Source organism: Lycorma delicatula, chromosome 2 (genome assembly GCF_047948215.1).
Source record: "Lycorma delicatula isolate Av1 chromosome 2, ASM4794821v1, whole genome shotgun sequence".
Classification (NCBI taxonomy): Eukaryota; Metazoa; Arthropoda; class Insecta; order Hemiptera; family Fulgoridae; genus Lycorma; species Lycorma delicatula.
This window is the reverse complement of record NC_134456.1, coordinates 171,179,673-171,204,853: the sequence shown is the minus strand read 5'-3', so window position 1 is coordinate 171,204,853 and position 25,181 is coordinate 171,179,673. Positions and strand designations below refer to the sequence as shown.

General features: G+C 31.7%; 1 protein-coding gene across 1 annotated transcript in view; it reads right to left on the bottom strand.

The window, feature by feature from the left end:
* Positions 1-25,181, bottom strand: part of LOC142320319 (limbic system-associated membrane protein-like) — a 341,433-nt gene that overhangs the window by 303,221 nt on the left and 13,031 nt on the right. Inside the window, exon 2 of the mRNA XM_075358026.1 lies at positions 13,237-13,437. Within this exon, the coding sequence (XP_075214141.1) occupies positions 13,237-13,437 (201 nt within the window). The remainder of the gene's footprint in view (positions 1-13,236; positions 13,438-25,181) is intronic.

Genomic DNA, 25,181 nt, shown 5'->3' with positions numbered 1-25,181 from the left:
TAAAATAACATTATGAAATTCACTGGTTGCAGAATGATAAGAAGTGTTAACATTCTCTACTCGTCAAAAAACAGTCTTTATGCTAAATGTAAAATATTTTCTGTATATGATTACCGATTTTTATTGCACTACAATAATCTGCGTATAATGTGAAAACCTTTAAGGTAATATTGCTTCGTACAATCGAATTTCCAACTGCAATTAAAAAAATTTACTGCCATTTGAAAGTTTGAAAAGAAAACTTTTTTTTTTTTTCGAAATAGCAGCTTCTCCAAAGCTTTCTTGGTTAGTATGTCAATATCTATTACACATTTAAAATTGAAGCTTATCAGTTCAATCTAAAGGTAACAGAAAATTTTGATGACATTTCAGATCAATAGTCGTCATTAGGGAATATTTTTTTGATTCACGAGCTAAACGCCGTCGCACACTTGTTTGTATAATAATTTTTATATATCCACAGTTTGCCAGGCAAGCCAATACTATTAATTTTCAAATAGATAATGATGATAGGGGACCGGATTTAGAAGCTGATAGCCATAACATACAACTGATTTGATCAAGTCTCAAGCTATCAATTTCCCGTACAGGATGGATAACGTTAACCAACATATAATGTACCTAAGGTACGGAATCATTCTTGTTTTCCAAATACAACTTTAGAATTTCTGACTAATTTTTTAGTATTATAAAGAAGAATTAGGAAGTCCGATTTTACCAAATAAACACCTAAGACCGAGATTAGAGATTCAGTATAAATATCACATGCAAAAGAGTCTCTCCAAGAAAGCAAGAATCGCCTTCTTCAAATCATATAAATATCAAGGATCCAAAACACAGAAAGATCTTAATTTTTGATGGGCCAAAAAAAAACTACCACTGACTCACTGGTGAGAAAGGGTCAGAAGTTATGGAATTACTGTTTTTAAAACAATAATTATTTGTTGACTGACTGTCAAAGAAGATAAATAACTTCACCAAAGTTATTTCACGTAACAAAAGTATTACCACCACAGGTCCTATTCAGGTATGGAAATTCATTTCAGTCACTTTATTTTGGTAAATCTTTATTTAGTTGATATACAATGCACTGTTGCAAGCAGTCCATTACTGATCACCTAATTTTAAATAGACTAATAGAATTATATAATGAAACAATACGCTTTTTCTTTGTATAATAATTAGCCATCTGAGGCGTGTCAGATGACGCTAAGGGAAACCTTCACCCATCACAGATAAGTAGATCTGTGTGGCGCCTGGAAAAATTCAACTGAATTCTGTAATTGTGATGAATAACACATAAAACCAAAAGTACAAAAGAAATTTTCTACAAAAAGGGAATGTTCAACATAAAAAAAATATTTAGTGATCTTTTTAGTGATGATCTTTTATAAGTTTAGATTATTAATATTCCAACATTTTTAAAATATAAAAATTTCTGTTTTGAAATCTGTTATAAAAATCAGTTTTACATTGCTTGTTATTGCCTACAGAGTTTTAAACGAAACAATTAAATTTCATAATAAGTCATTTAAAAGAAAAGCAAATACTGTAATAAATCATTGTTTTTCGAACAACTAAAAAAAAGGAAATGTAAAATTTTTAAAAAAATCCGACTAAGAAATTAACCAACTTTGCAGTTTCTTGACGAAAACAATTATCACAAAATTATTACGTCAGCACATCTATAAAAAGAATAAACAAAACATTATTATTATCAAAGAAAAACATTTTTCTTAAACTATAAGATTTTAGGCACCCATTTCTGGGCAGAGCTTAGAGCTGGTAGTGTATCACTGCAGCGATGGAGGGACGTATGAGAGCGAAGTTATACTAAAGCAGTCCTCTGGAAATGTATAACATCATAAACAACTAGTAGGGAAGCTTGGAAGAAGATCGATTATATGATTGGAGAAAAATCTGTTGGTAGGGGGCAGAGGCATTGGCCGTTAGGACAGCCTGTGCGTGGGAGGGGCGTTCTTCCGAGTTGGGCCTCGGTTGACGTCAGTCGATGATGGCCGTGGGACTGCACAGAGGTGTTGTGTAGTACCGTTGAATTATTAACGCATTAATTGATAATTAAGGTTTTCCTTGTTAGTATCATAATAACAAAAACGATTAAAATAGAAACTATAGACAAAACAAAATAACGGTGCACAATGATTACCAATTCTGACATTAAAAATCTTGAGTCGATTACAGTAAACGAAAAATATGCAAAAAAAAAATTATAATAAACATTAAAAGTAAAGAAATTAAAAATAAACGTTACAAGAAAGGATCCAAAATTGTTCACGTTTTTTTTTTTATAAATAATGCTTTAAAATGTAGAAGAAAAATTAAAAAAAATTATTTCGTGAAAAAGCGTCACAACTATTACTTACTCGCTCAGAACAAGACGCGATGTACTCATTAATATATATAATCTTTTTTTCGTTAAGTTACATTTTTAAAAGTATGAATGAACTGTTTAGTTTATTAATAACAGTAATTTTTATCAAATCAAAATCCCAATTATGATTCTATTTTAAAGTTGTTTACCATATTATTAAGCTAGAAAAGAATATCATGAATGTTTTCTGAAGGATATGATCGTTTTATATTCAATCTAAAATAAATCAACATGACCAATCTTTGTTAAAGTAATTCCGTATATTTTAAATGAAAATTATTATTAGCAAAGGCAATGAGAGGAAAAAAGACGTACTACACAAACGCTAACTGTTAAACTTCTGTTAGTTTCATTTTTTTTTTTTTTTTTTTTAACGAATTTAATTGCAAAATTGTGTAGTAAGTCTTTTCCTCCAGTTCTTTTTATAGAACTTTTGAATTTTTTATTTTATTTTTAATTAGGCTTTAATATCGATCGTAAACTGTAAAGCCCTTTCACCGTTACCATTTCCCCTTTCTGTTTATATTTCCATTAACATGTAGCTAATTCTGTAAAAGCTACGTTAAAAATGGCTCACTTTGATAGAGCGGTAAATTTATTTTACACATTTTCAATATCATATCGCTACGAATTTATTTTACTTTAAAGTTTTTCATATTTAGACTATTTTCTCTACTTTAGAAATTAAATAATAAGTAAATTATATTTATCCAATTATATTTTAATAACCGGCACACTCGAAAAAATCAGAATAAGTAATGTAAATATGTACGAATCTTTCCTCTCGATGTAGTGAAAGGCTAATTCATCGGACCACACAGGTACCGGATCATCAATAAATATTTACGTAAGTAGTTAATATTTTATTTAGATATTTAGATCATTGATTTATTAGTAACATTTAATTTCAAACACATTATGCAATAATTTATGTTGAACGTTCATGAAGTTTTAATGCTGGTATATCCGACATAATTTTGAACAAACTGAGCAATACGTTCTTAATGTAACATTTAAGAAGAAGAAGGTATAACTAACCAAATAAATAAGAAGAAATAACATATGGTTCCATGATCGAACAGAGAGTATAATCTAAGTAATTTGATTTTTATAATAATAAATTGAGAAAATAATGTTTAATACAAAAGGTTACTAAGATGAAAATTACTGGAAAGATACCATTCACCCGTTATTACAGTTGAAATCTCAATTATTTTTCCGACGTTAATTATTCTTGTACTTATTCATTTGTATTCCTTATATTTATAAGGGTAATTGAAGCATTGTTCTACATTAATTTATTACTACGGGAAAAATTAGTAAAAATTCCAGATTTTCTGAGATAAGAAAATAGTCATAAAAAGTCATAAGTCATTAAAAAATAGTTCAAACATTTTAAAAGACGGTATTTTATGTTATTTAAAATATTAATAATTTTTCATAACTTTTAAAAACTTTCCTTTTTACCGTTATGATAAAAATTAGAAATTATTTCCATCATGTTAATAAATCATTAAAAAATACATTAATTTCAAATAAATTGTTTGAGAATGTTTATTAGTAACAGGTTAATCTAGCTTGATATAGATGGGAACAGTTTTCAAACATTATTAAAAGGTAAAGGAACTCTTCTTTTAAAGGTTTAATTTTTATAAAATATTACTTCTTTAATCTACACACCTAAAAAATTTTATAATATACTTCTTTAAATGAGATGTTGTCATGATAGAAATGGTCTTAAACTTTTAACATAGAGGTTTATTTTGGAACATTGTAAATCTAATTTTTTGTATGTTTATATACGTTTGATTAAAACATGAAATAGACAGACCATCTAGGAAAAAAATTTAATTTCTTCTAGGTTTTTGTATATTTTTAACAAAACCAGCAAAAAAAAACATATATTGTTTATACACTTCATTTAATAGTTTAAGTTAATAAAGAAAATTAAGGTTCTAGGTTTTACAACTCGTACACTGAGGAAAAGTTAAATTTTAATGGTAATTAAGGATAAATGTAGACATATTTGCCAACTTTGGAAAAAGGAATATAAATGTGTATAAAACAATACATTTGAGGTACTAATTGCATAAGGAATATTTTCATCTCTGTTATAATTAGTTAATTTTACTCTGTGACTTGTTTCAATATTTAAGATAAAAATCAACATAATACTTGTTTAAAAATAAGGATAGAAAAAATTATACATAAAATAAACGAAATTAAAAAAAACAGAAATGACATAAGAAGAAAACTGTTAATTTGCTAATTAATAAGAAGCAGAAGTTATTAATTATTAACTTAAACTAATTAATTAATTTCATAAATATCGTTATTCTTTTGAAGTCATCGAAATAATAGATGGGATAGAAACGAATATATATATAAATGTGTATATTCGTTTCTATGTACTATGTACTATGTACTATATATATATAGTACAGCTAATGGAAAAAATTGAAAATTTAATTACAGATAATTTTACAAAAAAAAAAAAATATGGATCATAATAATTAAAGTTTACTTCTATTTTTTACAAGTTTTTCATATTTAACGTTTATTTCTCTATTTTTTTTAAATTAACTTTTTTTTAAAAGAGCTATTTGCTGTTTTTAGTATTAGGAGGGATGAGAAACTAGAGGGTATTATAGTCAATTAAATTCTTGAAATTTTCTCTTTAGCCTCCGAAGCCACCGTAAGATATCACTTTAGAGGATGAATGCAGATGATATTTATGAATCTTGTACAGTCTTAGGTCGACTATTCCTGAGACGTGTGGTTAATTGAAACCCAACCACCAATGAACCCCCGGTATCCACGGTCTAGTATTCAAATTCTTAAAATTTTTTTTCTCTCTTTTTTACTTCCGGAACCATCGTTATGTATTGTTTCAGAGGATGAGATGAATGCCAATTTTGAAGCGTGTGGAAATGGCGTGCCTGACCGGGATTCGAACCTGTGACCTTCGGGTGAAAGGCCGAGAAATTACTGAAATCTAAAAACTGTACATAACACATCAGTTTCTGTAGTAAAAAATAGATATTGTAATGCATTCTTCAAAACATGTAATTAAAACAGTAATACCAAAATTAATTATTTATTATATATTTCAAACTACAGCATTCTGGTAGATAAAAATAAAAACAAACAACATCGAATTTTAGGATAACAGAAATATTTGTAATGAAATTTTTTATTAGCTGTAAATTAATATTTTTCAGTCAAATATTTAGATATTTATAGAATTTTGAACGACTAAATCATCAGCATCGAACTGAAAATATCATAATGTAACCTCAGTTAAATTGATAAAGCATTACCGGTTTGTTAAAAATGTTTCATTAGTTTTCAGTAAATGTTTAGAAAAAAAACAAATATTTATATATTTATTCTCAACAGGGGTTAGCCTGTTGAAAAACAGTAGGTTGGAAGACTCTAGGTGTTACTGTAATTTGTTTTTAACTATATTGGAAATAAATGATCATGGTTTTCGAAAACTTCAAAATGTTGGATAAGAGTTGGTTTGTTATACTACAATACGTGCATAATTATTAGTTTACAGGACAACTTTGGCTACTTATACAAAAAAAAAATTTATTGCCTAGAATAACTTATTATAACGGCTGAAAGTGTTATTTTTGCATAAGAAGTTTTTTATTTGGTTTAGTTTTTAAATATATAATTGTTTGAGAAATAAATAAATAATTTTTAAATACTTAGCTTAATTAAAAATATCTTTTTATTTTTTGAAGTGGCAGTAGTTACAATATTTTTAATATAAGTTTTATCTAATGGTATATCTAATAAAAATTTAATGGTAGAAAATATAAATGATAAATGCAGATCCTGTAATATACATTTGCTTATAAATGTTTTAAGGAAGTACTCAGAACGAGTACTGAGAAGATTCGCTGAAAGTAGATAATACAGCGACAGGTGGTTGTAACAAGCGAGATAAAAGGAATGAATGGCTATGAATGAGTGGTTGGACGATGTAAAAATATTGCAGAAAAATGAAGTAGGCTATACTAAAATTAAAAATGAGCCAAAAAAAAAAATTATGGCAATTCAAAGTGAAACTTGTTTAAAACAGTTTTTAATGAATAATGTTAAAGAAATAGATAGAGTATAAGAACATTTCCTTATTAGGAATAAATATTCACTGATATTACAAAAAAATATTCCTGTCTATTTTATACGTGCATTCTGAGACTGCACGTGTATAAATATAAAGGTAAATAAATATTGTTTGACTTAGCGATCTATGACTCTAGAGGCTTTTTCCGGGTCTCTGATTTTTAACATAGCCCTTCCTGACTTTGAAATAGTACTCAAAAGAATTACTGTATTTTTCTAATTTTTAAAATAATTTAGCTTTCATCGTACGATATTGCGTTATTAAGAATAGTCAACTGAGTATTAACAAGCTTGATAAAAATTCATTAGTAGTGTTTTTACTGTGTTCCAATTATTTTATTATTCAAGTATGAATAACTGTAAAATAATATTCGTAAAAATAATAAGAGTTATTAATTTATAATACGTATACTTATTTACATTTATAACTATGCTAAGCATTCATTGAAAATAGCAAAGATAAACGTTCAAGAACCATTAAAGTACCATCAAGTAGAAAATAAATCGCTATATGCATATTTCAATATTTTATTACATTATCAATAGATATAAAACAAGAATTTAAAATAAATAATTTAATTAAAAAAAACATTTTCTTTTTTAATTATAAATAGCATACTTATGAAGATAAAAAGAATTCCTAATTGAAAAGTGGAAACTCAAACTTGAAAATTTAAAAATAAGACAATTAAATTGTGAACAGTCCTAGATTACAGAAAATATTCAGATTTCAATTCATTCTACAACACCTGGATTAGCAAAATGAATTAACTGATTTATTCAACTTTTGTATTTATAATATGTACTTTTATATGTACTGATAGTAATTTTTTAGCTATTGAAATCTACATTTATTTATAATGTTTATTTTTAACCGACTTCAAAACAGGTTGTATATTCGAACACCATATATTAAAAAAAAATATATATATATATATATATATGGTGTTCCATGACCAATGGAACACAAATGTTCATGTTTGCCCATGACTATTTATGTTTACGCATAACTTTTTTCCTTTTAATCCGATTGAAATAAATCTTATTGCGATTGACACAACTGTTTTTCATGGTGGAACCATGATGTTGAAAAAACATTTTAGACAGAAAAAAATCGGTCTGAAAATTAAAAAAAACAAAGAAGAATTTTTCACCGTCCAGCGGCTAGGTAGGGTCAGTGGGAACCCTGATATTCTATGTGTATTTCTCACGTTAGATCATATTACGAGTATATGATCTTCTGTAGGGCAGCTAATTTGAGTTTCTGCACAAGATATGTACACCGTTAATAGTCGAGATACCTTAAACCTCTCGTCTTAAACCTTTCAGAACCAATATACATTATTATAATTACAGCATCAGTAGGGACAGTAGAAACTGTTAAAAATACCCTCCTTCTTTTGCAAATCATTTCCAATTGGCAATTGTAACATCGCCAAAACGCAAGTTATTCAATAAATCAATGAACTCCATGTCATTTCTTTGGTTTATTTTTAGTTCACAAAATGAAAACTGACGCCACAAATTTATCTCTGCTTCATACCTACGAGGTTAATCAAAATATCAACGGTCTTTGACTGGAGGCAGCTGCATTATATACTCAAAAAGAAGCACATTAACTTCGCCGAATAACTTATCGTTATTAATCAGATACAAGAAATTATGAAATATTTATTAAAAAAAAAAAAAAAAATGAAACCGATATCAAAATGTGCTAAAAAGTAAGAAATAATTTCGATTAAATATTTAATTAATTCCTTAGACACTTTTTAGAATCGGTGACAAAATTCATGTTCATACTTATGTGGTACTTGAATGAACCTATAGATAAAACACGTAATAATTGCAAACGGAAAAGCAATCAAAGTACATTAATATAAATGAATTTCACTAATCTAATATCGGTATTGGTTTTTATGAAGTATACGTAAATTGTATGATAGATTTGACTAGAAGTTAAATTTATAGAAGCCGGTGCCGATTCAAAAAAAGACTCCAGGAAATAATTATTGAAAGAACAATATTTCTTACTTTTTAGTGCTCCAGGAAATAATTATTGAAAGAACAATATTTCTTACTTTTTAGTGCATTTTGAAGTCGGTTTCAATTTTTTTTTAAATAGTTCTTGATCATTTCTTTTTCTGTCTTTTTATCATATGTATTATAATATTAGTAAAATTTGGTTTAGAAAAATGAAAATTTTAGAAATATATATATATATATATATATATATATAATATTTTGTTCGGTAGTATCTTGTTTTCCATGAGAGAATTATTATATCATGCATTTTTATTTCTGATGATACAATATTCCAGTTTCCCTACTTTATTTAAGAAATAAATAAGAATAAAAGTGGAAGTTAAATGTAGAAATTTCTTCTTTACGTACATTATGCAAATGTTAAATTTTTGGTTGTTAAATTTTTAGTATTTATAAAATAAATACGAAGAAATAAAAATAAAAATACGGCTGACCAAAATAGTTGTTAAATTGTTGTATTTTAACAGTATTAGACAAGAACACAGGAGAACGCCTGTCCAACAACCAAAAATTTTCCTTGAACTTTATCTCAAGTTAGCGCCTCCTATCAACTTATCATGTTAGTCGATCGAGCGAGTAGACCTAAGTACTCTGGTATGCTCTACAATTCTAAAACTTGTCTGGACCTATGGGGAACAGCGGGCAGAAGAAATGTCGACATCTTACAGCGGTTTCAGAATAAAATAGCGTGGTGTTTAACAGAGGCGCCAAAATTTACAAGGAACGATGAGGTTCAGGGTTATTTAGGAGTACGGTCCGTGCGGAAGTTTATACAACGTTTCAGTTCAAAGTACAAACTTTGGCTTAACTTCCATACAAATCACTTGGTAGTGAACCTACTAAACAGCTTTGAAAAAGCTTTGAAAAAACTAAATTAGCTTTGAAAAAGTAAAAAGTGACATTATATGCTATTATATATTTAATGAAAATTTGAAAATTATATGACACTTTAGAGATATTGACTGCGATTTCAATAATTTTTCTTTAGCGTTATATTCAATTGTTTAAAAGGTGTTAGAAGGTTGAACCGACTGCACGTTCTAGTTCTAAATATCCCTAGAGCGTCTTGATATTACTATAACCTCAGATATGAGTATTGTGTATTATGTATTTGATTCTTAATTTCAAATTTGTTACAAATACGTTTTTTTCTTTAATTGTTTCAACGTCTTTTTTGTTTAATTTTTATTTCTACTTTTTATAATATCTTACTTTTCTTTCTTCTTTCTACTTGTGTTGAGTGTTATTCATAATTGGTAATGGTATATGCTTGGCATAAAAGTCTTTAATATACAAGTATGTAGTTTTGAAGCGTTTCGCTGACGGCTCTTTATTTTGGATGTTACTAAATTATTACTTAAATTTTTAGTAAATTAAATTTAATAATTAATTTAATTTAGTAATTCTTTTAAGTAAATTAGCTTTGAAAAAGTAAAAAGTGACATTATATGCTATTTAAATATTTAATGAAAATTTGAAAATTATATGACACTTTAGAGATATTGACTGCGATTTCAATAATTTTTCTTTAGCGTTATATTCAATTGTTTAAAAGGTACGATGAAACGTAACTGTAAAATATTTTCATTCAAGTTCAACGACATTTAGAAACAATTTATCTCATTCTATCGTTTTCCATTGAACTCAATTTAATCATAATACAACTAAACGCTATAAAACACTGGTGGGTTTCAATATATTCATTCACAAACGAAGGGGAGACATATGACATTTTTATTTGTCTACATCTCAGTAAAAGGGACACACACAATTTCTCATTCCTCCCATCCCACCGACTCATTTTCCAACCTTAACTATTTTTTATTCTCTTCACCGTGTTTGTGAATAGATGTCTTTGAACTTTTATTTTCGTTTAAAAAAATAAGAATTAAAATTTTCGTTTACAATATTGAAGTGATTCATTTTAATTTTTTCTTCAGAGATTTTATTTATAAAATCTACGATGAAACGTAGAGATTTTATTTATAAAATATTTGTGTAATGTGTACACAATGTTTGGAAATTTTATTTGCAATCTCCACTGAAAATTCCATAAATTCTAGCGCCGGATAACATTTTACGCATAATATATTTTTTTTCTGAAAACGTTTTTAATTGTTTATCGTTTCCATTGAAATGTTTAATAATACGATTAAAATAAAAAAACGAAAAAGATTTTACCAAATGGAAGGCGGGAATTCCCTAAAGGTTTTGTTCAATCATTGTTATTTCAAATTACGTTAGTTCGTATTTTCTCTGCTTATAGAAATTGGTCTTCAGCGAGTAAATCAAATAAATATTTCTGTCTGAAGGGAAGCTATTATAAAATGATCAACAAAAAGTTCCCTATAAAATTTATTCTCTATTTTAAAGTTTTCAGAAAATCTGGATAAGTAAATCTAGATGAGTATAATATTTTTATCATACTAACTTGAATATCCTAGTATATTACAGCTGTATTAATAAAAGTGTGACACCGTGAAAGAGAAATATCGCCGAGTACGATTTAAGTTTTTTTAGTTTTCATACTCTTATTTTTATCAATGGAAATTTTATTTTAATTTTAACGTTATTTGTATAGCTAGACGCTTTTCCTGATTAGGATAGTCCAAAGTATCCAGGCACAAAACTGATGAATCAAAGATCCGCTAAAATCACTGTAAAGCTACTAAACTGTCAATGGTATAATTTAATACGTTCTTGACGCCAATTAGTTATTTACAGGAGATGAAGAATGGAAATTTTCAAGTATAAACAATGTCACACTTAAGTACGATATTAATTTTTTTTTTAACTAAATAAAATATATAGGTTTAATTAGTAAATATATTTTACTATCTGAAGCATTAACATTAACATTATTGGGTCTAACAACAAGCGTATTAAGGAAAATGTGTATTTTAATTTTGAAGATTTTCTTTATTAGAATCTAGTTTTATTTAAAGTTTAATGTTACAATTTTCTTCTCACTGTGATCTATTTTTAATAAGTTAACACTTATATTGAAAGAAATAGAAAGAACCAGAACGAAAAGAAAAACTTTTGAATGAAAAAACTGTTTAGTAGTGCAGTTTTAATTTCTGTCAAACATAAAATGGAAAATTTCCGAATTGGGTAAAATTTTAAATATAGTTTCCCCTAATTGTGAAAGTTAAGAGCAAAAGAAATCTAATCAAAACTCAACTGGTCATTTTAGACTTTTCCTTTCTCATTAACTTTTTCCATTTCTAGTCAATTAAAGTTTTCTGTAGAAAAAGTTTCTGTTCATTTACTTTGTTTCAAGTTTCATTGCAAAGACGGATAATTCCAGTGCCGGTATTATTTAATAATTTGTGTATTAACTTTAATTAAACAGACAAACATATATGTTCACTAAATGTTATTCATTCACACATATCTACAAAGACGCACAAGCACACAAAGAGAAATAGATAGATAAGAGAGAGGGAATGAGAGAGAGTGAGAGAGTGAAATGCACAACTTAAACATAATTTCTCAGCAATTAGAAAGATATTCCAACGGTCAACCTCTTGTTAGTAGCATAAAATGAAAATTTATAGCACGTGAAAACGTCCAATACCGACTGCAATTTAAAACTAGTGAATCCTGGAACAAAGAAAGATACGCTATCACTGGGCCACGTGGGTTATACATAGGAATTCAGTGGTCAAATTAATTAAAAAATAATTTATTTTTACCTATGGTAAATAATGCTGATAAATCAGAAAAATCAAACGCTCAAATGTAAAATTGAAGAATTAATACAAATCATGTGTCATATTTTATAATTAAATTTTCATTTCTTTATTTTACTTCTACATTTAGGACTTTTGCAGAAATTCTTTGCTTTATTAAATAGTTTTGTGTGAATTAAATTATATCACCTAAATAAAATATTAATGAACATACAAAACATTACTTTATTTTTTCCCTATTCTGTACGTTGCATTCCGTTCAATTAGTGAAAAATAAACAGCCCAAAGAAATGAGGATGTATGACGTGTAAACGAGATATAATCTTGTACAGACTAAGGCCGACCATTCCTGAGATGTATGGCCAATTGAACAAAAAAAAAAACAAAGTACACCGGTATCCATTGACTAGTATTAGAATCCGTACAAAAGAACTAACTTTTACTAGAATTTGAAGCTTAGAACTTTCGACTTCGAAAATTCACTGTTAAACAACTGATTTGCGACGACGTGTTAACCACTACACCAGCCCGTGTGCTAAATTAATTGAACAAGTAAAAGGTGTAGATGATAATTAATTACTAGAAAAATAACACATTCAATTTAAATTATTAAACTTACAAAAAATACATATTCAAATTACAGTTATAAGTAACCAAATATTTATTCAAATGATACAATTCTATTCACTTCTACCGATTGTAATAGCAGCAGCATAACTGATTTGGTATCATTGTCTGAGATGATAACATATCTCGCTGCATTTTTAATGTATTAATAATGTTTTTAATCCAATTTCCACAAAATATTTTGATAAATTAGTTTATCAAACGTCGAAGTTTTGGTCGAACATTTTTGCAAAACGTCGACCAAAAAATAAAGCACCAGATGAAAATATTAATTTTTTAAAATATTTATATATGTATTAAATTAACTATAACCAATATATTAAAAAAACTTATATAACCTACCTAAAATTTCTAACGTATGTGTTATTTCTAGTGGATGTAGTGTGGCGATTTGGCATACATAGTCGCCAGCATCATGCGTTTTAACATCTCTAATCTCCAGATTATAACCCTCAACGAGGCGAAACCTTTCATCTGGAGTTACTTTGATGTTACCAGCCGTGAGAATTGCAATACCCCGTTTCCATGCCAATAGATATCCTCCTGTAAAGAAAAGCCGCCAATTAATGAAGAGGAAAATTAAGTATAATAAACTGGAATTCCAGTTTTTTGTTAGAATAAATCTAGAAGTACTTAGCACATGCTAAAAAATTTACTTACCATATAATTATTTTATAAAACTTTACCGGATAATATTATACAAGAGAATGAATAAATATCTTTATTTGAAGTTTTTGAATAAATGTAACATAACATGATTGTTTTAACAATGAGCACATATTTCTAAAAATTACGCAATAATCAAGTCTTAAATCATTATTAATACCTGTCTTTTGGAAGCACTATCTAGTAATTATATGATCGGTCAACACTCACGGGTTTAATCCAATGTACCCTGGCATAGTAAGGTTGTTTGTTTAATAACTGTAGATTCTACTTTATAAAATGGAAAGAAACAAACTATTCGTGTAGGAAAAAAACAGATGTACACCGTTGTGATGAAAAATGTAATTTAAATGAAGTAATACCATAAAATTAATAAACTAATTATGTGAACAATATTTTTTTAAATATTATGAAAATTTGAATTAAAAAAAAAAATACCTTAAACTTAAAATAATGTTCTCTTTTTTTCTTAGCGTTATCATATCACTATGAAACTACAACTGATGGTGGTAGTAGTTCATAAAAGAAACCGTATTAGTATGGTTTCATAATAAATAAAATTACATTAAATTTAACTTATATTTAATGAGGTCACTACAGAATTATTTTGTAGTCTGTGCAAGACTCCACCTTACTTACATGTGATAAAAATCATCCTCATATTACACAAGGGGGGTGGTGTTGCTTATTGTTCATTAGTTTAACAGTTCCAACAGTACACATTAGGAAAAAAAAATATATATATATATTTTTCATCTTTAATATATATATATAAAATAAAATTGTATAATTTTATGTAGTGGATGAAATGAAATTCTTTATTACTTATAATCGGAATATTAAATTTCGATACAGCAGAATCTTGAAATACGGGTCAAATTTCAAAATAAAGATTTTACCTTGAAACATTACAAAGTTTCTTATCAACACGTGATTCAAATTAAATAGAAAAACATAGATTGTTTGAAATATGTAAGCACCGATGGAGATCGTTATCTGTCTCCAGATATTATAAAAACTGTTAATATTTTGCAGGTAGTAATTGAATGAAATTACTAAGCATCAACACTTATAATGAAAATGATGTACTGTATGAGTAAAACCCTGTTATGTCAGTTTCTATAAATGGAAACACGGTTTAAGATGTTTAACGGCTTTTCATTCCATTATATGCTCTAAAAACTACTAATTACGATCTTTGTATCACGAATCAGTTTGATTACATAAGATATTATAGAAGAAAAGCAGATGTTGGATCTAAACGGACAAAATTACCTGTGATAAATTATTAAAACAACATAAATGTACGAATTATAGAACTTTCAAGTTCATATATTTTATAATTTATAAATTTACCTTCGAAGGAATAAATTTAGATGTTAAACTCGCATACTAAGCGATATTTCTGCTGTTATAAATGGAAAAGACTTTAATCGATTACTCGATTTTAATCTAGCTATTTTACTCTTTCTTTCAAGCAATAGAGCTCTTTAAAAAAAAAAATAATAATGTTGTTGCATCGTTTTACTAGCAAGTTATGCGTATGAGATGGAATAATTACAGCAGAATTTAATAATAATAAAAAAAAGTAAGTTTTAAAAGAAACAGAAGCATCTACGTTTTTATTTAAAATACAACAGTTAATCGTTTACTTCAATTTATAGAGATTAAAAAAAAAAAAATTTCTTGTACATTAATACACTACTAGAGAGCGTCGAAGTAAAGAATAATAATTACGAACATACAACTTTAAAATGGAGGTAGTAAAAGCAAACTGTTTTACGTCTTCATTTAATTAACACGAAAATAATTATTTTTATTTGCCAGAGGGTGATGATGAAAAGATAAAAGAAATAAAAGTGAAGTTTTCTTGAGACATTTGTTGTGTACAAGAGATTTTTTCTTCAACTTTTTCCATCGGCCTTTTTTGTTGATTTAAATTTTCTTTATTATTAAAAACTTTTTTTATTTCAATTAGGTTACAATATGGAGTAATATTAATAACCACCTTAAGTCCATAAGCAAAAGGCATTAAAATAATTGCAAATAAAGTGAGTTCATAGAGAAAATGTTAAGATTTTCTACATTTCACTTAATTATTGTTACTGCCCTGAGGTAGATAATCCCCACGTCCAGAACACAACATCTATGTTCCACGTCCAGGGCGGCAACAGCTGTACCTTTGTACATCACATATAGCTGGCTAACGGGGTTCCGAGTAAATTCCTCGGTTATGCTTTGCTAAGTTTGACCTGGTTCCAACTTCAGGTCACTAAACGGACTGGATTTTTGGCTACCTGCAGGAAATGGAATAACAAACGATTTTGGAAATGGATTTATACCACTCTTAGAGCTGGCGATGTGGCGGCCAGGGTCAATGTTATTGCAGGTGTAACGGAGACCCTTCCGTTGTCCACATGCCCCCTGCGATGGCAAGCATGTAGCAATGGTGCCCATGTATGTCGGTGCATGGGAGCTCTGAAAGCTTCGGTGAGTAGGAGCCTGGAGTCAGTGCAGAGACTGCGCATCCGCTCTCTGCCAGGACATATGCCGGTTCCACCGGAGTACCGGATTGGACCTCCAAGGTTAGTAGCCCTGGAGTGGGGGTATACCCCGGCGGCTAGCGTTGCTACAGAAGGGATCAATGTTCATGAATTTTCCTGAACAAACCAACGTGGCAGAGGGTGCACGTAAACACCCTCGTTTAGAACCAGCCGTTTCACCTGAGGCAAACCGAGAAAAAGTGCGGAAACTAAAAGGATAGAGATTGAGGCTAGAAAAAGCTTACAAAAAGCTTTTTTCAAGAGCAATAATACACCGAAACCTAAATATTTGGTTATTACCAAGGAGGATGGAAATTTTTCGAAGGTGAGTCCTTTTCTCATCGCCCGGGAGATAACCAAATGCGCTGGTGGCCCTGTAAAAGAAATAAGGAAGACCTTCATGGGACTTCATGTTGAGACTGTAAATGATATCCAGTCTCAAAAGATTTTAGGGCTTATAAAGATTGGAGAACTGGCTGTGCATGTTGATCCCCACGGTACGCTCAACACCTCAAGAGGTGTGCTCGTCTGTCGGGACCTTCTAAATTGTACGGAACAAGAAATTGTTGAGGAGTTGTCAACGCAGGGAGTCATAGAGTGTCGCCGATTGAACATGAGGAGGAATGGCGAGGTCCTACCTTCAGCCTCTCATGTTCTCACGTTTAACCGGCCTACCTTGCCGGAGAAGATTAGAGCGGGGATACATCGATTGGATGTGCGGGCATTTATCCCGCAACCAATGCGATGCTTCAAGTGCCAACGTTTTGGCCACACCGCCATCAAATGTGAGAGAACGCAAATATGCGTGTGCGGCGAAGAGGTGCATGAGGGAGAGCCGCGGAAAGAGCCCCCTACATGCATCAATTGCAAGGGACAGCATTCATGTAGATCCAGGAATTGTCCTGTCTACAAAGAAGAAGTAGCTGTGCAGGAAGTTAAAACTCTGCAGAAAGTCAGCTACATCGAAGCCAAAAAGATTGTTAACGCCCGCAAACCCAGACCAACAACATCTTATGCTCAAGCTGCGGCTACTGTTCCTGCTCCTGCTCCAATTGCTGTAGATGAAAGTCAGCTCATCTGTAAACTTGCTCCGAACTTGGCTAACATGATTGAAAGAATTATTGACAATAAAATGAAAAGATCCAATAAAGCCAAAGATATTAGTACAGCCTCCTCCCGAAGATAAAACAGCGAAAGCTGCTCTCGCTCTGAGGAAAACGGACGCCAAAGCAGAATGCCAAGTCCGTCTTAGTGAGATTCTTGATGACAAGAAAACGATAATACCTACAGAGACTGTTATGGAGGCTCCAAAGCCTCCAGCAACTGAGTTGGCCTCGAAACCCCAGAGGCCACAAAAAATCACACAGCGGGGGCGAGTGTCCCCCCTCCCACAGGCGGTTGCCGGTGCTATCCCCGTGTCGGGGAGTGGCCAGGTTGCCGCCTCTCAATCGGCGCCTGAAACCGGCGCCAATCCATGTCCGTCGTCGTCGGCGGCTTCGGTGGTCTCCGACACGGAGACCGGAAGCCTTACAGGCGACGACCTTCTCCGCGAACATGCTGCTGTTCGCAACATGGAGAAGAAGCGAAAAAAAGGATGGCCGAAAGGAAAACCCAGACAATAATTTAATTAAAAATTAGTGAGTCGATAGTACAGTGGAACATCAATGGATGTTTTTCAAACATCCATGAGCTCCAACGCTTGGTACATGATGTAGACCCGATCTGTATATGTCTGCAAGAAACACATTTCCGCCGAAATGAAAATTTTAAATTAAAAGGATTCAATATATTTCGGCGAGATCAACCGCCAAATATAAGAGTTAGAGGTGGAGTAGCTATATTAACATCGACTAGAGCTACCACCGAAGCGGTTGTTCTAAACACAAACCTACAAGCGGTCGCCGTTAGAATGAAGCGTCCGCTCCAGGTCACTGTCTGCAGCATATACTTGCCGTATTTTGATTGGAATAAGGATGACATAGCAAGACTAATTTCCGAGCTTCCCCCACCTGTTTTACTGGTGAGTGACTTTAATGCTCATAATTCTCTTTGGGGATCAGATCGAGTAGATCCCCGTGGAAGAGAACTGGAAGGGTTCCTGATGAATTCAGAACTTATTATTTTAAACAACGGATCAGGAACCTTTTTCAATGCCAGAGATGGATCGACGTCCTGTATAGATCTTGCACTTATAAGCGGATCGATAGCACCGAGGTACAGCTTCCATGTTATAGACGATCTGCATGGAAGCGATCATTTCCCGGGGCAAATTGTAACTGATGTTACAAGAGCAATATATCCCATCCCTAAAAGATGGTTATTTGAAAAGGCAGACTGGACGAGTTTCACAGCTAGAACGATACTCCCGGAAACAACTGGAGTTATCGGAGACGATGTCGACGCCATAACAAATGCAATAATTGAGTCGGCATCGAGATATATTCCCAAAACATCTGGGAAACTTACAAAGAAACCCGTTCCATGGTGGAACGATGAAATAAATGAAGCTATAAAAAGAAAGAAAAGGGCGTATAACGCCTTTAAGAAGCGTCCTAGTATAGAAAATCTTGTTGCCTTTAAGAAATACAGGGCGTATGCAAAACGTCTTATGATAGATTCGAAAAAACGATCCTGGCAGCAATGCGTGTTATCCATCGACAAAACTACTACTGCATCAGATGTTTGGAGGAAAGTGAAGGCGATTTGTGGGCGTAATGATTTTGCTCCCATAACTAGCCTTCAAGATGAAGATGAAATCAAAGATACTCCATACGAAATTGCAGAGCTGTTATCCAATCACTTCGAAAAGGTCAGCAAAACGGCCAACTACGAGGAAGGTTTTCGAACCAAAAAAGAAGAACTCGAAGGTCTACTAAATTTTAGAACTGAGTATAATTACTCATATAATGTACCATTTAAAATGGAAGAATTCGCGAAAGCGTTGGAAAAAGCAGGTAACACAGCTGCTGGTCCGGATAAAATCCACTATAATATGATCAGGCAGCTGAATACCACTGCAAAGTGTAGATTATTAGAACTTTATAATAAAATATGGCGGGATGGAATGTACCCGCAGCAGTGGAAAAAAGCTCATGTTGTTCCAGTACCAAAGAAAAATAAAAATTTAACAGACCCCAATAGCTACCGTCCTATTTCTTTGACGTGTGCTATGGGGAAAATATTGGAAAAAATGATTAATAATCGACTCGTCTGGGTTTTGAAAAAGAAAACCTGATATCACCGTATCAAGCAGGTTTTCGACAATACCATTCTACCACTGATCAAATGATCAGCTTAGAGGACATTATATATAACAGCTTTATTACAAGGAAACATTGTGTCGGAGTCTTCTTTGATCTTCAGAAGGCTTTCGATATGACCTGGAGTCATGCTATAATGCTCCAGATACATGAATGGGGCATTCGTGGCAATCTGCCTATACTGCTCAGCAACTATATGAATGACCGTACCTTCCACGTGCGCGTCAAAAATGAATATTCATGTGAAAGAATATTGGAAAATGGCATACCGCAAGGTTCGCCGTTGAGCGGTACCTTGTTTATCATTGCCATTAATAAATTGATATTAACCATTCCAGTAGAAATCAGCAAAAGCGTCTATGTTGATGATCTGGCAATCGTATATGCCAGCAACAAGACTGCTATGGTGAGGTACAAATTGCAACGAGCGATCAATGCTCCAAATGAAGTTGCAAGGAATAACGGATTCCAATTCTCACCAGAAAAAACGTGCTGTGTACACTTTTGTAGGAAGAGAATTCCTCATCAAAGCCCGCCGTTGACAATTGATGATAATCCAATACAATATAAAGACAGCGTAAGGTATTTAGGACTAGTATTGGATAAATCCCTTACATGGGGATTACATATACAGGACGAGTGATAGATGCTAAAGAGCTCTAAACATTATAAAATGTTTATCGAACTTAAATTGGGGCTCAGAAAAAGAGACATTATTGAGATTGTATAAAGCATTGGTTCAATCTAAACTAGACTACGGATGTATCGAATATTCATCCGCTAGAAAGTCGCACTTAAGAAAGTTAGACGTAGTTTATAATAGCGGAATAAGATATGCAACAGGTGCTTTCCGCACAAGTCCGGCGGCTAGTCTGATGTCTGAAGCCGGAATAATGCCACTACATTATAGAAGAGAGATCCTCTTGTTAAGATATGCAGCAAATATATGGGCTTTTCCTGCTCATATAAATAATAAATTGTTTACGATTCATCCCATGGCTGCATTATACGAACGTCGTGCTACCTATTCCAGACCAGCCGGAATTATGTACCACGAATTAAGAAGAAAATATGAAATTGCTATACCAGAGACTCTAGCAATTTCTACTAGAGAAATACCGCCATGGGTCTTGCCAGCGGTAAACACAAGTTTGGATCTCTCTCAAGGAGAAATAAAAAAGAAACCAGCAGTGATCATCCAGCAGGAATTTTTGGCAACCGTCAGTAATTACGAAGAACATATTAGAATTTATACTGACGGTTCTAAAACTGAACATGGTGTTGGATGCTCGATATATGTAAATGAAGAAGCCCACCTTTGGAGACTGCCAGATGTGGCCAGTGTCTACACGGCAGAACTCACTGCAATTCAGCAAGCTCTTCGCTACACTGAACACTATTGCGAAGAGAGAGTGCTAATATGTTCCGATTCATTAAGTGCACTCGTTGCAATTCGGAACAAGAACATTAAGGATGTCCTAATTGCAAACATCCTGTCCATTTTATACGTACTAAAACAACGAGGACAGCGATGCGTATTTGTATGGAGTCCGGGGCATGCTGGTATTACAGGTAATGAAATCGCAGACGAAGCTGCCAGAAAGGCAACAGTCTGCAATGATTTGGATGCATTTCCTGTAAGAGTGCCAGATGTTAAAAACCGTCTAACAAACATAGTAAGAAACAAGTGGATCGCTGAATGGAAGAGTTTAAATACAAAATTAAACTCAGTTAAAACTTCTCCTTATAAATGGAAAAGCGACTTTAAGTTGACTCGCCGTGAACAAGTAGCGGTGACCAGACTTAGAATCGGTCACACGTGATTAACAAATTTATATTTGTTAACCGGCGAAGAGAGACCAATGTGCGGTGTTTGTAATAAAACACTGACAATCAAGCATCTAATAGAAAAGTGTACCATATATGAGGACCTCAGAAAGAGGTTCCGTCTTACAAATAATATTAGTGCTGATCTGGATAATGGAAATGAAGAAAATATATTTGCATTTTTACACGCCAGTGGACTTCTTAAAAGTCTATAAAATGGAAGTTTAAAGCTGTGGTAAAAGATACTCTAAGCGGTAGTTTTATAAATACATATAAGGGAGTCTCGAAGCGTGCACTTATAGTGACGGGAGGTAGCCCTCTTGCCTAGGCCATTTTGGCTCACCTGCATTCAAGAACAGTGAGTCGGGGTGTGTCCGATGATGGCATGGGGGACCCTCAAGGGTGGATTGAAGGCGCGAGGCTATGGGTGTACGCCGTGCATGCCTATGGCCTGATATAAGAAGGATTCAACTGCCACGGCACCCTGGCACGACTGATATACTGCTCAACGGCGGTTCTGGTCGCCCCGAGGGTGCTTAAACAAACTATAAATGAAGACTACGTAGAAGAAAGAAAGAAAGAAAGATATGGTATCGATAAGATTAATTTTAATTTTAATTTCATGGTTTTTTGAGAACCTATCTCAAATTTTAATATTGGGGCCCTTTACACCCCGTAAGTGTTTGTGATTGTCCTTGTCTTTCATGTTTTAATGTTTATTGTGAAGTTTGTGTTTTTAAATAAAATGTAAGGGCCCTTTACACCCTTACATATGACGATCCTGATGGAGATAATAATTTCTTTTAAAGAATGTGACGAGGGCTAATGACCTTAGCAGTCGATGCCCGTAAAAATTCAGTTAAAAAAAAAAAAAAAAAAAAAAAAAAAATTATTGTTACTGTTCCATGAATCATCCGTGATTTCAAATAAAACAAATAAAAATAAAAGGGAACTGATATAGTAAGGGTATAATTTTGCAGGAACGTCTATAATTTTTTATTTATTTATAAAAGTAAAGCTGTATTTTATTAACGTCAGAACTAAACAAAAATATCTCAAATTGAAAAAGTGATATTTTGAAAATAAATTTATAATTTATTAAATTTAAAGTAATATGTAGTACTTATCATTGAAACGAAAAATAATATGAAAATAGGTATCGTGAAGGAGCAATAATATAACCTAATAAAGGTTTAATATTAAAGAATAAAAAAAGGTTAAATAAAGGTGATATAAATATTACTTTATTCAGTGGACGTGAGGTTGGCTGTAAACTTTATAACCTAAAAGAGGGGTATATAGCTCACCTGCACACTCTGTACTATAATCTACAACAACCATCAATCAACGTGACAACCCTAATCAAACTCACTACTCCATCATAACTGGGTTCCTATTAAAATCTAATAAACTTTCCTTCTTTATTAAACGTACCAACGCGCTGTAATTTATTACTAATTTATTAATATAAAAAATACACTCAGTATCTTAAAGCATTAATAAAAAAAATGAAAGAATGATCGACTTTTAAAAATTAATCTCATTTTATAAAAAAGTTTATAAAATTTATACCCTTACAGCATCGACTCCCAGCATCGGTTCTTAAGTTCGACTCCCAGCATCGGTTTTGTAGCTTGACATCATTTATCATCAACTTTATTGTATAGTAGAAGTCAGTCGGTTATTTATTGCAGTAAAAGATGTAGGAATAAAATACTACCATGGGGATGGTGTTGACTACTAGACGCTAACTAATAGTATGACAACAACGTGTAGCTTGAAACCAATAATCATCTGTAAATCGGTAAACATTGGCTTTGTCAACGTAACGGTAGGATATTTCACTTCGCGCGTGGTGAGCCGGACTAACGAAGTACTTGTCTTTGTATCTATTCCCATGTACTCAATAGAATGCCTTTATCAGTATGCCGCTCCAGAAACTATTACGTTAACACGAAAAACGAGACGTATAGAGAGAAACTTAACAATGCTGTGTCTAACAATGATGTATTTTCGATTACACTGTATGATTATCCTTGAGATTTTACTTTTGATCGATTGGTTAAATCTGTTGTAGTGTGTGTGTGTGTTTGTGTGTGTACCAACATACAGTATTAAAATAGATATAATCAGTGTAAATTTTTTTAGCGTAAAGATTATAAAGTGCAGGTCGTCCTCTGACATAAACATCTCCGACTGATTGTTACAGAACAGAAACTATTAATTTTAACCTCGTTTTTAACGTTATACCGATTCCATTTAACCGCATATAGCGATTTATAACTTCTATTATAAAATAGATTAGGAGAGAGGCCACATTCTTAACTCAATTTTTTTTTAGCTTCCAGGACCAAAGTTAGATATTACTTCAGAGGATGAGATAAAATCAATATTATAGCTTGTGATAATGCCATGTCTGACCGGAATTCGAACCCGGGATTTCCGAATGAAAGGCCGAGAGAGTACCACTCTCACACTATGGCGGCCGGCCATCATTTATTTATTTGACTTCCTCTAAAACACCAATTGGAATTTTAATTAAAATTCTTATTTCATAATATAAATTCTTTTTTAAACAGCATTTCATGAAACACCAGTCTTCTTTAATACTTGCTACAGCATACAATTATTATTTATGAAATTTAAGACTTTAATCTTCAAAGGTTAAACGGGTCGGTAAATAATATTTTTTTCTTTTATATATTACAAATTGAATTTCGAAAATATTATCTACATGATATTTAAAGAAAATTAATATTTGATTTAAAGCTCTGCAGAATAATTGTAACCTTCCATTATTTATAGCAATCGATTGTAAATTTTGAAATCGCTACTCAAACGCTTATGCCTTTATACTTTTCACTGTTTCACTAAAAGACGTCTTTAAATATACACGTCTTTAAATATATACATCCTCTGGCTCTGGTACAGTTATTATCAACCTTTTAGGATTATCTACCTCTACTAATACGTGATGAAAGTTGAGATTACCATAACATTCGAAGGATCCCAACATATTTAAAGCCACACAGATTAATCTCATTTATTTCATTAAAAGGATTTCTTGTATTTCATAAGTCTTGTAGGGGCTTTTCCAGCTTTTAGTACTATATTAATACCGTATTTATCAACACTAAGCACACAAACCTCAGTGTCCAAAACTGTACTCACCACAGTCTTTTGTAATTCTCCTTACATTTTTTCTAAACATGTTCCATCTTCTTTTGAACGTTGGCTACCATCTTGCAATTATAAATTTATCAAATGTTCTAAACAAATTTGTAGTTGAAAAACGAATCATATTCTTAAATTCCCCAGCCATAACTTCTTCTCCTGCTAGCATCTTTTTTACTATTTAACTTCCCCTGAAATATATTAAGAAAGTTTGTTTTTTTATCTTTTAAAATATGTCATAAATACTCCTAGATTTTGTTTACCGTATTTACGCGTATATTCTTATTTAACTACCTAAAACGTCCTTATTACAAACTCGTTCAGTATAAGCTGTTTTAAGCATTCTTTGCAGTGGCGGCTCGCATACTTAATATTATCGATGACGTTTAATATGAGTCATTTTTTCTTTAATTCTTTCTTTATAACTGTAAAATATATAATTTTTAAGCTTAATGTCAGTAGCCATCCCCTAGTTTATGAAAAAGATAAAAAAGTCTTTGTATGGGACTGCGCGCTTCACAGTTCCAACGATGTGGTGTTTGGCTGTTGTACGCATGCGCACATAGTAAGCTGCACGCATGGCTATGAACGAGAGAGAGCACTGTGGTCCCGACTTTTTTTTTACTCTGCTGGTGTATGGAACGTTCCTTGTTCATTCCCTTTTCTATAGTAGTTTAGTCGGTGGAAGGAATATGAAAGTCGTTTAGTTGTTTTTTCAGTAATGATAAGAAAAGGGCAGAAAGCAAGGGTTCTTTGATTGCCAAATTTCTCAAAAACACGATGGAAGGGCAAATGAGTAGGTACAAATACATAATTA